Source organism: Pagrus pagrus (genome assembly GCF_965226575.1).
Source record: "Pagrus pagrus genome assembly, chromosome: 18".
Taxonomy (NCBI): Eukaryota; Metazoa; Chordata; class Actinopteri; order Spariformes; family Sparidae; genus Pagrus; species Pagrus pagrus.
In genome coordinates, this window is record NC_140202.1 from 23,354,534 (window position 1) to 23,371,160 (window position 16,627).

A 16,627-nucleotide genomic window follows, 5' to 3' on the forward strand; every position below is an offset into this window, starting at 1 on the left:
GTAGTTCCGTTTCAGCTAAACATCAATGTTCTTGCAGACTGGCTGTTTAATTTTCTTCATCTAAACTCCAGTAATAAAAATTATAGTACGCGCACGTACAAATAAGAATTAAATTTTATTGACAAAGATATAAAACCCAGCGATAACTATGAAATCAGTGCGAGCGCGCATGCTCAGTAGTGCCTTTGTGTGGTTGACTGCAGAGCCGACTAGCTAGGTAGCAGCAGCGGCTAGCCTCAAACATTTAGACGACACAGAGGTAGCTAGCAGGTTAGCCGTGCAGCTAATCATGGTGAATGTAAAGAAACGGAAAGGTCGGGTCGTAATTGACTCTGACTCCGAAGACAGTGCTAGTGACGATAATTTAGATCAGGTAGGTTCGCATTTTTCTTAATTTGTTTCCACCAAAATCGCCTATTCAGTTGTCAACACTTTGAGGTGAAGCTAATGTATGCTAACTGACTGCGCTGCTGTGTTTGGCCTCGCTTGAACAAGCTGAGTGGGGCCCATCTTATTTACAACCGTTGCTTCCTTTCTCAGTAAACACGACGTTCTTGAAGTCAAATAAATTGCTGGGTTTTCTCAAACGTTTGTGGGGGGGTGTTCAACACCGACGGAAGTGTGTGAGGCTGTACAGAAAACGGTGTCTTTAGCATGAGGCAGCTACGGTATGCTAACGTTAAGGTTACATTCCGAGAGATGTACTCAACGCTAGCAATCTTGCAGTATTATGTTGCAACGAAAAAACCGCGCTACGGGCCTGTTGTTGGTTTCGAGTATACGCTGCTTGACTACAGCCGTGCACTGTTGGGGGGGAAATGCATTGTTAGCTTTCAGACTAACAACAACGGGACGTGTTTGCACAGACTGAAGCCGTGCTGGAGTCGCACTTGATTTAGCTAGAAGAACCTTATCTCCTGAATGACGTCATGGGCGCAGGGCCGTAGGTCTATTTCGGTGTTGTTGTCAAACAAGCCCTGGCAAACTGAGTGAAGAGCTGTGCAGGACTACTGCTTCAGTCATTTTAGACCACTAGTAACCCTCCATGCACATTACCTGACAGTACACTGTGCTCAGACACAAGTGGTGCAAAACTGATGAGTTCAGTAAACTCAAATCATCTGTAGGTTTTTTTACATATATATATAAGCTGTTCAGTGCAGTGTTCAGAATAGGTGCATTTAACTACTGGAGATGAGTTTAAGGAAGAGTACATGTACAAGTGCTTCCCTTTTTACACATTTTAAATCTGCAAGCCTCAGTACAACACATTGAAATCATCATGTGACCAATGATAAAACCTCCGAACGACAAAGGCTAAGAAACTATAAGAATTGATCACATCGTTATCTGCACCGATATTGTAACTATTGTTAGTTGGTATCGACTGATATTCGGCCTTGTTGACTGTCAGCGGTCTATCTGCAAATAATATGGCATTTATCAATGGCAGTGGCCGATGTTAATCTGTTGTGTGGCATCAATTGTGCACTGGCACATTAATGTGCGTATGTACTGAATTCTTATCATTGAGTAGGTAGTTGTGTATTCGTTTTTTTTTTTTGCTCTTTCAAAGATAGTTAAATGAGGGGCTGAATTACTTTAAAACAAGTCAGTTATTTTTATTATTATATGGTTTCTCGGTTTCCTGGGCAGAAATGGGAGGGAATATCAACAAAAACACAATAACAACTAAAAACATCAGCATTGGTTGGTTTCCCTAATCCATACAGCTTACTCAATGGTTGCACCTCGACTGTGAGGCCTTTTCTACGGATTTCAGCTTTTCCACATTCCTACAACAGAGACGCAGCTCAGCTTTGTGCACGTACACTTTCAGGGTGTTGTCATTTAGCCTTACACTCTTGCCTCTGCATGGTCCTGTTTACATGCATTCAGGCTCTGTTGCGAACTAGCAGCTTGAACCAAAGTTCTGCATAAATCCAGTTGCAATCCACAAATTGCTGCTCACGCCTTCCATCAGAATGTGTTTTGATGACTACTTGTGACAGGATTTTGCTTCCTTGCTCACATGTTATTTTACCTGTGGGGAAACTGACCACTGCATAACCAAAATACACATTTGCTCCTGCCCACTCAGCTCGACAGTAAGCTTTCAAACCCATGCCTGGCAAAACAGCTGTGTGTTGGAAATTTTTCCTGCTATATGCAAATCAAGAGTGGATAAGTCAGTCCTTATAATCCATATAATCAGGGGCACCGTTACTCTATATACTGACATATGCTTCTCACCTTTAAATGTAGCTTGAAAAATCTGATCCAAATACATCCTCCACATGGTTTGCATTTATTTACACCTGCATTTAGAGATGTCCACTTGGATTTAGATCACCCAATACGCATACCCAAACGATTAGCAATGATACACTTGCAAAAGGCATTTTCCCGCCTTTTACACGTAGCAAGATTATGATTTTACTGGGTGCTCTTTCTGAATCACATCACATTGTTCTCTCTTCCAGGAGCTCTTGTCCTTGGCGAAGAGGAAGAGGGTCGATTCGGGTGAGCAGGAAGAGCCGGTCAGCAAACCTGCAGCTTCTACAGACTCTGAGACATCCGATAGTGATGATGAGGTACGACAGATTAATCTATTTTCAAGCACATTGAAGTCCAGTGTTCTCTGTCAGTTGCAACTATTTAATAACCGAAACGCTTTTTTCCCTCCTTTTGTCTAGTGGACTGTGGGTGGCACCAAAGGCAAAAAGAAGGTTAAGCAAGGGAAAGGGTCTGAGAAGAAAAACGCCACAAAGAAGAAGGTTAATAAAGCAACGGCGTCTGGCAGCTCAGATGGAGACAGCTCAGCAGAGAGCAGCGCACCAGAGGAGGGTATGTCTTCAGTGTTTGTGGTGAAAATGGAAGGAACTTGTTGTGGTTGCAGTTGTGCAGATGTCAACACCTAAATTTCACCCCAAAACTGGCCTACACGTCCTCGGGTTAATGGCATTTTACACAGGTCTAGATTACAGACATCATCCAGGGTGAGATGTCCACAGGTATTTCAGGTGGCTGAGATTAGGTGACTCACTCACTCATCTCCTTTATCCCAACTGGCACTCAGTGAAGCATCTAAGCTGTTGTTTGTGCTAGATTGTTCTGCTACACACTATTAACAGGATAGTGGAAAACCCAGGGCTGCAACACACCATTATTTTCATTGTCGATTACTCTGACGATTGTTTTCTCGATTAATCGATTAGTTACTTATATCTATTCTTTATGCAGAAAATGGTAAAAAGACTTTCCCACGATGATGTCCTCAACCCACTCTGGAAATCTGGTCAAAATCCAGTTTAAGTGTCCAAGATGATTAAGAGGTGCTTGGAAAGAAAATCAGCCGGCGTCTCTTTAATTAATTTGACAAAGTAAAGAAAACAGCTACATAAAAGTAGCTTTGCAAAATATAAAAGAAATCTAGAAAATGTCATTTAAATCACCTTCAGTCTGTACTTTACATTTGTGTCTTATTAGTCATGACGAAAAAAGTTACTACTGCCACTTAATGAAACTTGGCCATCTTAACTATAACAAGTAGCTGACAGGCTACCTTCACTTTCCTGTTTTAAAGTAGTTCGACGTCACTTCCATTTCAGCCGCTTGCTAACTTTTTGAAATTGGTGTCAATCTGGTCAGGTTAAATGTAGCTAATACTGATGAGGACCCTGTAGTGTTTTGTTTGTGTTACTGCAATCTGCATAAGAACTGAAGTCAGCTGAACGTTTGCTGCTTGTGCCAATGAATTGTTCTTAATCTTTAGGTGAGGTGTCTGATTCAGAGAGCAACAGTTCGTCCTCCAGCTCCGACTCAGACTCCTCCGAGGACGAGGTGTTCAGGGATGGTTACGATGACGACTTGATGGGAGATGCGGAGGACAGAGCTCGTCTGGAGCAGATGACAGAGAAGGAGAGGGAGCAAGAGTTGTTCAACAGAATTGAGAAGAGAGAGGTGCTGAAGAGACGGTGAGTACTGTAGGCCACGCGAAGAGGAAAAAATAACGAGTGAAATGTACTTACAAGGAGCATTGGTGTTGCTTTTTCTCTAATTTCCCTAATGCGTCATACATATTTGCTAGAAAAGACATTTATGCGTAAGACAAAGTGTTGCATTGTGTCATTGCTGTGTGTGTCTTTGTATTTACTCAAGACGATGTTTGTTTGTGTCGACAGTTTTGAAATTAAGAAGAAGCTGAAGACGGCGAAGAAGAAGGAGAAAGAGGAGAAGAAAAAGAAGCAGGAGGAAGAGCAAGAAAAACGGAAGTTATCTCAGGTTCAAGACACACAAGTGGTGAGTTCAAGGACGTTTTAAACGGTATTAGATGTTGTAGTATTGAAATGTGTCACTGTGAGAATGATGTCGGAGTTTGAAAGTTTTTCTTAACAAATCAGCATAAAGAAGAAATATTAGTATATCATTACCTCTGCACTCTTTTGTCAGTGTTTTGCCTGATGTTTCACTTGTTTCATCTATTTATGCGTATTGATTGCATTGTTCTTGCTTTTTCTTTTATTTCCAGGTCATGTCACACAACAAGGAGCGACGATCCAAGCGTGACGAAAAACTTGACAAAAAGTCCCAGGCCATGGAAGAACTCAAAGCTGAACGTGAGAAGAAGAAAAACAAAACAGGTGGGTGTGACTTTTACCTCTTTATGACGTGATTTTTGTGACAATTCAATCAGATCCAGCTGCTGACATTTCATCTCTTTGTTGAGCAGCGGAGCTTCTGGCCAAACGCCAGCCTCTGAAGACAAGCGAGGTTTACTCTGACGATGAGGAGGAAGAGGAGGAAGATGATGACAAGTCGTCAGTCAAAAGTGACCGCAGTTCGCGTTCGTCATCTTATGATGATGATGAGTAAGTCTGAAACTGCTCCAAGTCTTTTAAGCGTCAGCTCAGGACCACTCTGTTCTCTTTTGAGTTAAAGTAACGTCTTAACTGTGTTCTGACAACAGAAAAGAAGAAACTCCACCGAAGTCGCAGCCTGTTTCACTACCAGATGAGCTCAACCGGGTCCGCCTGTCCAGACACAAGCTGGAGCGCTGGTGCCACATGCCCTTCTTTGCTAAGACTGTGACTGGCTGCTTTGTTAGGATAGGGATTGGAAACAACAGTAGTAAACCAGTTTATAGGGTAAGCTTCGCTTCTAGGTAACATTTCTTGTACAGTTTTTAATATTCAACAGCAATGTGCTCTCGTATAATGGTGATAATGAAGAGCTGAGACTCAGTAGAAATAGATTTAGTTAAATAAAAGCTGATTAATTAAGTTAGATTTAATCTTTGTCCTCTCTTGTTGTTGAAAGGTTGCTGAAATTGTGGATGTCGTAGAGACGGCTAAGGTTTACCAACTTGGATCAACACGAACAAACAAGGGATTACAGTTAAGGTAGGTCTACTTCTACAGTCACTTTAAACATAATAAAAGGTTTGTTCAGATTTTTTAAAGTGGGGTTGTATGAGGTACTTATCCTCAGTCGACACGCCCCAGTTTGAAGAGGTAGCAGGAGTGAAGGAAGCTATATAATATAATATTTTCACCGCTTTAACTGGCCATCAGAAAGCCCTTTCTGACAGGGAATTGAAGCCAACAGTACAAAATTACAAAGTAATTCTGCTTGCAGAACATTGGATTTGCTGGCCTGCCGCTGCCTAAATCGGTTGGGTTGTTTGTGTTATTGTGTGACTTTTTGTGTATACATTTTGGTTCTGCCCCGTCTGCAGCAGTACGTTGTTTAGCTCTTGTCTGCTTCTCCAAACTGGAAGCGTGCTGGATAAACACCTCAGACAGCCTCACTTCAAAAAATCTGCACGAACCATCTAAAGCAAATGATCAAGAATCAGGACCTTCTCTTCCGTTGTTCCTGCTTACCAAAAATGTGACTTTTATAATTGTGAATCTTCCTCAGGCATGGCGGTGACACGCGGGTATTCCGGCTTGAGTTTGTATCAAATCAGGAGTTTACAGAAAGCGAGTTCATGAAGTGGAAAGAGGCGGTAAGTCTGCTTGAAAAAGCAAAAATATGTTGTTTCTAACATCAGTTTCAGTAGGAACCTCTTCAAGACATACATGAGGAGCCGTCATAGATGGTACAACTTCAGGTTTTGTGTGTTGATGTCTTTTCTCTCTAGATGATCGTCGCTTCAATGCAGGTACCGACTCTTGACGAAATCACCAAAAAGGAGCAGTCGATCAAAGAAGCTCTGAACTATAAGTTCAATGACAAAGACATAGAGGATGTGAGTCTGTCTCTGGATGCTAAATGATTAATTTGGTTTCATGCCTTATTCAGTGGTACCTAACATGTTTTTTTGTCTTTACTCGCTGCAGATTGTTAAAGAGAAGGACCGATTCCGAAAAGCCCCCCCGAATTATGCCATGAAGAAAACGCAGTTACTCAAAGATAAGGTAAAGGAAAATAACTTGCTTGTACGTCCGTGAAATATGATATGTAGAAAATCTAGTTTGCTTATAATGATCTTAGCAACCTTTTACATTTTAATATAATCCACATAATTTATTAACAAGTATCCCAAAGAAAAAAAATGTAAACGTACACGCTGAAAGCAACTGCACTGTGCACAGATGTATCATCTGTTTGTGGCTATCAGCTTCCTACTTCCTCATTTTTATTTGTTTTGACTGAAGGCCATGGCAGAGGAGAGTGGAGACGGTGATAAAGTGAAAGTGATCCAGGATGAGCTGAACGAGCTTGAGGAGAGGGCAGAAGCACTTGACAGACAGAGGACCAAGAACATCTCTGCCATCAGGTACACAAGCTGCAGTTAAAAATACTTTTAAACCTCACTGGAGTGGCTCTTTGTAATAAAACTGGGGAAAGTCTTCCTGGCTTCAGATACTAAGAGTCCAGAGTTTGTTTTAATTGGGCAGTTAAAATTCTTAATTGCTGCAAAAGCTTATGTCAAATGTTTTCTGTCAGCAGTGGTGTATTTCTTTCTATCACTGACTGAAAACATTACAGGTCGCTGGGAAGTACATTTCCACAACAATACAAAATAATCCTGAGGATTGTTTCATGTCATGTTTTTAATGTTCAGTCGTTTATAAAAAATAGTCTTTGTTCTGGAGCTGATTGGGTTTGAAATTGTTTTGTCTTTTTGTTGTGAAGCTACATCAATCAGAGGAACAGAAGCTGGAACATTGTTGAGTCTGAGAAAGCTCTTGTGGTAAGTTTCACCTTCATACATATTATTATTATTATTTCATATATTGGTGCTGTTATACTTAAAATGAAAACTGTGGTTATTTTAAGTCATCAGTGTCTGTTCAAGATATCCAGATATTTATTTGCTCATTTATTTTCTCGCAGGCTGAAGGACAAAATGCCAAAAACCAACAAATGGATCCTTTCACACGAAGACAGTGTAAACCCACCATGGTGTCTAATGTAAGATTTCTCTTATTATTTCTAACATTTTCTATATGAACAGTTTAATGAACACTGCTGAATCTAATTTTGTGAACCTGTCCTGCTCATTTTATCTCTGCAGGCCAGAGACCCGTCAGTCCACGCAGCTATTCTTGCTCACTTGAACCAGAAGTACGGCTCTGGGTCGGCAGGAGATCCTGGTGGAGACAAGAACAAACTGGTGAGTAGACGAATACTAAGAGGCACTCCCAGTGTTTTCATATAAAAGATGTTTGGAGAGTGAACGCTGAAGTCATTACTTCACTTTCATTTGTTTGCCAAAATCCTGGTTGTAATCCTGTTCCAAGCCATATGTCATGCAAACAGGAAACTGTGAGCTTTTCGCTCCATTGCCATGCTGCTGTTATTTTTGTCTGCTTTTGAGTCATCAGAAGAGAGACTCTTAAAATTTTATTTAGCCAATTTTTTGGCAGATACATTTTCTGAAAGAGTGGGCCGCAGTCAACATTGTAGTACTGTAAAGGCAGACTTTTTTTGGCTTGATGGACAACAGGACATTCAAGGCCTCAGCTGATATTACACAACCCCAAGTTCGATGATTATGTGCTTAAAATGCATTTTTGACAATGAAAATCAACTAAATCTGACTTTATGTAAGGAAAAAGTGCAAAAGCCAAGCAGAGAACAACTTTCTACTTTTGCAGAAGTACATTTTCTTTAATTTAAAGTATCTTAACTTCTTTTTTTTTTTCTCTGTTATATTACAGGGTCAACCAAACCCAAAAGACAAAGATGTTCCCAAGCCAACCACTGACCTCTCAGAGGACTTGTTCAAAGTCCACGATTTTGACGTTAAGATTGACCTACAGGTTCCCAATGCAGGTAAGATGATTTTTTCAATGTCTTATTTATACTCCCTCATCCTGCAGCGCAAAGGCGGTCGTTAATGTTAAAACCGCAGGACTTTAGAAACAAGTAGAATTATTTTCCCTCTCGTTCCGCAGAGGCAAAATCTCTGTCCGTGAGCTCCAACGCGCTGCCGGTGAAGGACGGCGCCCCCCGCAGGTCCCTAAACCTGGAGGACTACAAGAAGCGGAGGGGGCTGATCTGATGCGGAGAGTCCATCATTCAGAATCCACATTGCATGTGTAATTGGCTGTGTAAGAGAGAGTGTGTGTGTGTGGTTGAGAGAGAGAGTGTGTGTGTGTGTGTGTGTGTGTGTGTGTGTGTGTGTGTGTGTGTGTGTGTGTGTGTGTGTGTGTGTGTGTGTGTGTGTGTGTGTGAGACTCCCAGAGGACGTGTGTTTGAATGTTGATTCAACAGACTGTTTGTTTATCCGAACACAGAGGAAATACTGATTGAGCAAAGACAACATTTTTCTCAAAGGATCTCTCTCAGAAGAATCTTGTCCAGATATTTGTTGTTTTGTTATTTTTGCATAATCACACACAAACTCGTGTACTGAGTTGTGTTTTTTTTATGTATTTAACTTCTTTCCCCCCCTCTTTTTTTGGATCTTCTGGAGTCCACTCCATTTTTGTTTTGTTTTTTTCTGAAAGGACACAGCGCTTGTGGATTATTACCTTGAACAAGGACACTATTTTAGAAGACTTAGATTGTTGAGGCATCTTGATATTACCGGACTGGATGTCTAATGGAGCCTCACCAACGATGAATTACTGTTGTAAATCCCCCCCTCCCTATCAATGTGTGATCATGTGCCCTTGCAGTCCATCCTGAATTTTAAAAGCCTTGGGGGTTTTTTGTAGATGATCACCATCTCCGACTGGACTGTGACGCCAGCCCGACGTGAAACACGTGAAAAGTTCCGTACATGTTCAGTACATTTATCAATTTTTAAGTCTTTGAAACAACCCAGTTTAAGAGGAACCATTTTCTATGGCTGACCTGGTTATAAAAGTGTTGCTTTGTTTCTGTTATCTCTTGGTTGGTTGTTCATGGGATAACTCCCCTGCCCTTAACTCCCAGAGCAGATTCTATGTGTTATCGATTGTGTCCATAGTCAGTTCCTGTATTGATGTGGCATGCCATGTAAATATGCATTTTGGAGTGAGTGCGGAAAAAATAAAGAGGCACTGTTTCATAACTTCTGTGTCAGTTGATCTCTTTTCTAGGTATTTTATTAACCAGACTGAAAAGAAAAAGTTTTGTTTGTTCCTGTGTCCATATCTATTATTGCACTAGAAATGTTTTCACAAGCATCACATATTGGATGTGTGGAGACATTTACATAATCACTTTAAAAAATGTGCTCTGACTCTGTGGGCTTATCTTTGAAATGTGTCCACTGAAAACAACGCAGCTTGAACATTTTACAGGGGGAAATTTAGTCCTATTCATTTCTATTTCAGTATTTCTGCTTCTAAAATGGAAGTGGGTAGCATTACAGAAAGTGTAGCACACAGTCTGCAGTTTCCATTTAAAGGTGCTCTATGTAAGTTTCTCTGTTTCTTTCTCTGTTACTGAACATGGTTACTTGGTTACAAAACAAGCAAAACCATGCCAACACTTACAGGCTACACCTGACTGGACAAACCTTAACTTGTGTGCCGCCTGCTCCAAGATTTCAAACCGGACCAACATGCAGGCTTTTTTGGAAATGTTTCTTATATTACGGAAATAGTAAACTGAAATGTGTGCCTGAAAACGTTTACACGAGGCGGCGAGTCACACTGGACGCCCCTGGTTTGCATAAAGTAGCCGAGACCTCAATTTCATGCAAATTAGGAGTGGGCAACGCGATGATACACTTCCAGAATGCATTGCATAGCTGCTTGCCTAGACAATGAATGGGAAGCGTGGAAACGATCTAATGTCAACAGTTACTTTTTAATATTCTGTTGATAATTAAAAATAAAATTAAAATTCTTACATATAGCTCCTTTTTTTTTTTTTTTTTTTTTGCCAGTTGATGAGCAGTATTTTTAAAGTATCTGCTTGTTACGTGAAAAAAATGCACTAAATACTAAATCAGCTTTGTTTACCATGACTTAAAATATATTTTTTAATTACAGGAGCATAATTTACACACAAGAAGGAGGTGGGTGCCGTGCATTGGAAACCTCATTGGTTAGTTTTTGATCAGGCTTCTCTGCAGTCGCTCTGTTGTGGGGTCCTTGCTAGCAGGGCTTCCTGGTCCACGTATTGAGAAGATCACCAATATCCTCTTTGACAGATAATGACATTTGACCGTGTTTATCCAAACGATATTACTCTTTCATGCACACCAGTTAAACCCCGGCGGTAGCCTGGTGGCCTGGGACATTTTGAGATTTTGGACGTCGTTTCAAACGGTACGTTAGAAGCCTCCTTTCAGTAAGTAGCCAGCTAGCCTGTTAGCTTTAGCAGTGATGTTGACCCAACTGTGTTTACACTCGTTTTATGATAACGTGAGTCCAGCTACTGATGGCTTTTGTAATAACTCCTTCATGTCCACGTATCTGTGCCGGAGACAATGCGCTGTCGTTATAATAATATAAATAAGTAGCTAGCTTTGGCTCTGTTGAGTTATTGAGCTAGCATGCTAGCTTTGCAGACATTGTAAATTCACTTGGGAGTTTTGTCCTGAGTTTCGTCTCTCAGGCTGCTTACAAAGAGTAATACGAGAGTATTAACTTTAGTTATGACCTTAAGTGATCTTAACCATAACCATCTGTCACTGGGTGTTGTCACTGTTTGTTTAAAAGGGATACACTCCCATTCAGTCAATACAATACAAATGGCTGCTCCTGGATGCTCCATATATTTGTGTTTGGATGAAGACGGTTTATTAATCCAATATTTATGGGCATGTCCAAGGCTACAGTCATTCTGAAGTTTTGTTAGAAGTAGTTAGAAGCTTAATGCATGTTATTGATAAAGATTTGTGTTTAAGCATTGTTAACCACACTCTGTAATGTAGATTTACCCAGAAAATTATGCTGTAACTTTGCAGCCAACTAGCTAAGTTTATATGGAGATACCTGTGATAGGAGTGTGGAAGTTGTGTACAGTATGTTTTGAAGATCATTACCTCTATTTATGGGTTATGTCCTTGTTTAAAGGCACCTCAGTGGTGATAATGAGCTTTTATGTTTCTAACATTAGGATACAAAATGTCTTGGTTTGCTGACTTGGCCGGGAAGGCTGAAGACTTCCTGAATAAAGTGGACCAAGGAGCTGCCACTGCCCTGACCAAAAACCAGGGAAGATCATCATCCTTTTCATCCTATGAGGAAGAATCAACTGACAAACCTGAATACAACACCGCAGGGTACCAGACCAATGCAGCTGTGACACATCATGACTTTGCATCCTCCAGTGTTGCACCGAGCTTCATCTCTGCAGCAGCAGGAAACATCAAGAAATCCAATGCAACGCTTTTGGGTGCTACTGCAAACATGGCCGGTATCTCCTCTGCTTCTGGCAGCAGTGCGGCTAACTCTGCTAAGATCTCATCTGGCTTTGTGCGGCGCAAAAAGAGCGAGCAGGATGTGGACGATGACCTGCTCTTTGACTTTCTGAACAGCTCTGATCCTCCTGTCAGCAACAGGAGCGATTCAAGAAGAGAACTTGTGAAAGTGGCAGTTCCGGTTACGGAGGCCCAAAACCCCACACCTCCTCCTTCCACCAGTCCCCATGCCTTCCCCTCAGCCCCATCAACGCCCCCCTCAACCAGGGGTGTATCCAGGGCCTCAAGCATGAGCTCACTGTCTGCTCACAGCATCAAAACGTCAGAGGAGAGCTCTGCTAAAGAACAAAGCCAAGGTAGGAATAATTAGACACTACATATCACAGGTTCCATCATTTTCAGTCAGTGTTTACTAAAATGGTTGATATATGTTTGTTAATACTGCCACTGTAGTGTGATAGTTGTATTGAAACATGGTATTTTGAGTTAAGTTAAGTGAGTAAGTGATCTAGATACTACTACATCTAGATTAATGTGTTATTACCTGTAGATAGACTGGTGAAAAACACACAAATGCCCCGAGGTCAGACATGTTTTTCTTTCCTTATTTTCATAAATAGCACGTCCAGATTCTCTTCAGGCATTTAACATATCTGAATAATAGTTTTCTGTGTTTTCTCTTCACCACTACTCGGCCACAACAGACACACCTGAGAGTTCAGACTCAGGCTTGGCTGTCCCTCAGGAGTCCAGCAGGCAGGAGCCTCCTGCTCCTCCCACAGAGGAGCCACAGAGCCAGATCCTGTCTAGTCTGCGTCTGGAGAATCAGCTGCTGCGCAGTGAGGTGGCCTCCCTCAACCAGGAGATGGCTTCAGTCATCCAGAGAGCAAAAGACTTACAAGATGGTAAGGTATTAGACAAGACAGATGACAATGATGGCGTACATTTCTGCGCCTCTCCCTCTGTATTGATTAAATGGTTATCTTTTCATGTAGAGTTGAACCAGACACGTCTCCGGGCAGACAGATGGACCTCAGAGCAGTCTCAGACTGACCGAATGTTACGGGAATTTCGGTCACAGGTTGATGACCTCACAGAAGCCCTCTCTGCCAAAGACGGTCAACTTGCAGTCCTGAAAATCAGACTTGATGAAGCTGATCAGCTGCTGAAGTCCCGCAGTGCTGCATTAGATGAGGCACAGACGGAAAAGCTAAGGTATGCTCCTGTGACCACCTTTTGAATTAGAGATGAGATCCAGCTTTTTATGAATTGGTTTAGATATGATATTTCTTGATATGTTTTCAGAATTATGCAAGACCACACAGAAGGGAGCAGCATGCATTCTCAAGCTCTCGAAACGCTGCAGGAGAGGCTGCGAGAGGCTGAAACATCTCTCAGGAGGGAGCAGGACAGCTACCGGCAGATGCAGGTGCACATGACTTCATCCACTTTCCTTAATCCAGGACAGTTAAGTCTAGACTGAACACATGGAAATTATTAGACGTCTTAATTCTCTGTAATTGTGCAGATTGAGTATGCTGGCCGCCTGTCCAAAGTGGAGGCTGAGAGGCAGACCCTAGCAGAGACGGTGTCTGCAACAGAGCGGCGAGGTGGAGAGGAGAAGCTCAGGGTTGATGAACTCCAACAGCAACTGAAAAGTGCCAAAGCTGCAGCTGAGTCGGCCAAACAGGAGTTACAAGACTACAAGCACAAAGCTTCACGCATCCTACAAGTAAGACTTATTGTTTTTCATACGTAGTGTGGACAATCGTTTTCAAGCCAGTTTTGTTTTACATACATACGGTACGTACCTTAACCTGTGTTGATCATGTTTTAAATGATCCTCTAGTCCAAAGAGAAGTTGATCAGCAGTCTGAAGGAGGGATCTGGTCTGGACAGTATAGACGGCAGTGGGGCCATGGCTCTGGAGCTGGAGGATCTGCGCCATGACAAGGAACTTCAGAGAGAGGAGATCCAGAAACTACAGGGGCAAGTGCACACGCTGCGGACAGAAATACAGGTGAGATGCTGCTTTCAAGTGTTTTTTTTCTTTCCATCTTTGGTTTGAGGTTATTGAGATAACTGAGATGTTGTTGATTTCTCTTCCAGGATTTGGAGAATCAGGCCCTGATGGAGGCAGAGTCATGGAGGGAGCAGCAGACTCAGTTCGAGGAGCAACAGGCCTTACAGAACAGAGCTAAGCAGGAGATGGAGGCTGAGGTCGAGCGCTACAAACAGGTGAGGGAGAGGGATGATTTCTTAAATGGCAGCTGCAGAAAATTACAAACTGTCACGATGTATTTCTCCTGAAAATGTATTAATTATTTTTCATCTGACCAAACTCCTAATTTATTTGGGATGTTCTTGTATTTTTCTTAAATCACAGGAGTTGCAGTACCTAGAGGAAGAGCAACATCGAGCCAAAACCACTCTGCAGAGCAGAATGAAGGACCGGGAAGACGAAATTCAAAAACTCAGGAACCAGGTCAGTCACTTTAAAATGGTACAAATGCAGAGCCTCCTTCTCGGGTCAGGGCTTGGCCAACATCTGCTTTGTGACAGAAAGTAGCGTAGCATATGGTAAATGCTTCTAATTTGATAAACAGCACTGATGATGTATTTTTCCAGTTAACCAACAAGACTATCAGCAACAGCCAAACAGAGCTGGAGAATCGTCTCCACCAGCTGACGGAGACGCTGATCCAGAAGCAGACGATGCTGGAGGCTCTGGGCACCGAAAAAAGCTCCCTGGTCTTCCAGCTGGAGCGTCTGGAACAGCAGCTGAAGAGCGCTCAGGGAGGACAAAGTGGAGGGCCAGCCATCAACATGAGTGGCCTAGAGGGACCAGGTAGGAGAGGTTTAGATGACAGTTAATGGGTTTTGTGAACATACAGCCAAAACAATGGAACATGTCCTTTTGTTTCTTTCTTTGTGTGTTATTGGGCTCAATAGTTCAAATTTTAGTTTCGACTGGTAACTTCTTTACTCATGATCTCTTTTTCTGTGGGCTGTGTTTTTAGGTGCACGACAAAGAAACACACCAATCCTCTTCAGTGATCAGGACAGTCCGGGAGTGTATGGCAAAGTACGCAAGGCAGCCAGCACCATTGACCGTTTCAGGTAACAAGTCACAGCAGTATTTTTTATATCCTCACCATAAGTGTAATATAATTAAACTCTTTCCTGTGTGAGATATGATCTCTGGTGATAAATGGAAAAATGTGTCTTTTCAGCATCAGACTGGGTATCTTCCTGAGGCGGTACCCTATGGCCAGAGTGTTTGTTATCCTGTACATGGTGAGTCTCTGAAACATACATTTTTTCCATCTTGATGAACACTGGTTAATCAAAGAAATAAACAACATTTCAACTTTTTTTCTTACAGGCAGTACTGCACCTGTGGGTCATGATTGTTCTCCTGACTTACACACCAGAAATGCACCACGGTCATCCTGACGGAAGATAGAAGGCTTGAATTTAACAGTTGTTTAAAGGTGTCTGGTATATGGCCCTCAGTATAAGGATGCTACAAGCTGCTTGAATTTGGGCTCTGGGTCCTGACTCTCCATGTTTTGCACAGAAATGCTATGAATTCAAGACATTTCCTCTGATTCATTCTTAATTGAAAAGTGTACTGGGTTTTAAAATAAATAGAGTGATATATTGTATTGGTGGTCTGCTGAAAGGACATTAAATCAAACACGATCACACATCTGTTCCTCTCATCATCTGCTTTCAGACCTCTGTTCTCTTGAGAGATTGTATTTAACACTATGTAAAAAAGAGTCTTTTAATAAATGAGTTAGAAGAAACAACACTACCTGGCACTTTTTTTGGCCTTTTCATTGTTTTATTTAACGGTAAATGGAATGAGAGAGGAGGGAAGACATGCAGTAAGGAGCTGCAGGTGGGATTCAAACTGTGGGCTGCAGAAGCAAGGACACAGCCTCTGTACATGTTGTGCATGCTCTACCAACTGAGCTACTGGCACTTTTCTAATAGATAATCCAGCCACAAATTAACATAAGGGGAACTTCACCGGTTTTACACATGGCATTAAATTTATTGCATTATTATAACTGTTGTTTTATATTGTTCTGTTTGTATTTTCTTTATATTTTTTGCTGGGTTTGTGTTTGTACTGTCTTTTTTAATGTATTGTTGAGTTTTAAGTATTTAAAGGCCCATCTAGTGACAGGCATTGCAAAGTAGATTTGGCTTTAAATGCTGTGGTGTGTGGCATCAGTTTACACTATGTACTTGTCCCTGTAGGAATAAACACTAAAACAACATGTAACTTTTTGTACCTTAAAATAACAGCTTCAAAATCATTTTGATGGTACAGTGTCTTGTAACAGGGTAAATGGTGTCTCTGCCCCACCTATCACTTGTTTCTGCACTGTCACGTCAGTGAGAGGGTAGGATCACAGTGTCACATACATGTTACTTGTTTGTAGTTAGCACCTACATTACATCTTACAAACTGTCAGACCTGGGATTTGTATTTATGACAGTGGTGTTGCACTGAGAAACTGTGGGGGGCGCCAAATCACACAAAATTCCAATGTCTACATAATGTTGCTTCAAATAATTAATAAATAAATATCGGCCAGGCTCTAATAAAAATGTCAATAGTGATTAAAAAACATAAACTCCAAAAAAATCATTTGAGCTCATTGTTTAGTTATTTTTTTCAGAAGCGTAGTCAGGTTCATTTGTCATCTTACTGACCTTATAAGATTAAAAAATATGCAGAATTTGTATAAAAAACAATGCATGCTAGATATGTAAGAGAATAAATAAAACAACAAC

At 41.5% G+C, this 16,627-nt stretch overlaps 2 protein-coding genes across 2 annotated transcripts; both read left to right on the plus strand.

Moving 5' to 3' along the window:
• Nucleotides 1-60: 60 nt before the first annotated feature.
• rtf1 (RTF1 homolog, Paf1/RNA polymerase II complex component) lies at nt 61-9,511 on the plus strand. The gene is made up of 18 exons (XM_084382260.1): nt 61-373; nt 2,484-2,594; nt 2,697-2,847; nt 3,776-3,977; nt 4,185-4,302; nt 4,532-4,643; nt 4,733-4,871; nt 4,970-5,147; nt 5,320-5,402; nt 5,923-6,010; nt 6,146-6,253; nt 6,345-6,422; nt 6,663-6,784; nt 7,144-7,201; nt 7,345-7,422; nt 7,526-7,624; nt 8,172-8,286; nt 8,409-9,511. The coding sequence occupies exons 1-18, from the start codon at nt 290-292 to the stop codon at nt 8,513-8,515; spliced, it is 2,031 nt and encodes a 676-aa protein (XP_084238386.1). The 5' UTR covers nt 61-289; the 3' UTR covers nt 8,516-9,511.
• Nucleotides 9,512-10,531: 1,020 nt separating this feature from the next.
• golga5 (golgin A5) lies at nt 10,532-15,632 on the plus strand. The gene is made up of 13 exons (XM_084382267.1): nt 10,532-10,718; nt 11,512-12,171; nt 12,520-12,720; nt 12,811-13,030; nt 13,121-13,244; nt 13,344-13,547; nt 13,665-13,835; nt 13,925-14,053; nt 14,202-14,300; nt 14,444-14,663; nt 14,836-14,935; nt 15,049-15,112; nt 15,201-15,632. The coding sequence occupies exons 2-13, from the start codon at nt 11,520-11,522 to the stop codon at nt 15,279-15,281; spliced, it is 2,265 nt and encodes a 754-aa protein (XP_084238393.1). The 5' UTR covers nt 10,532-10,718; nt 11,512-11,519; the 3' UTR covers nt 15,282-15,632.
• Nucleotides 15,633-16,627: the final 995 nt, after the last annotated feature.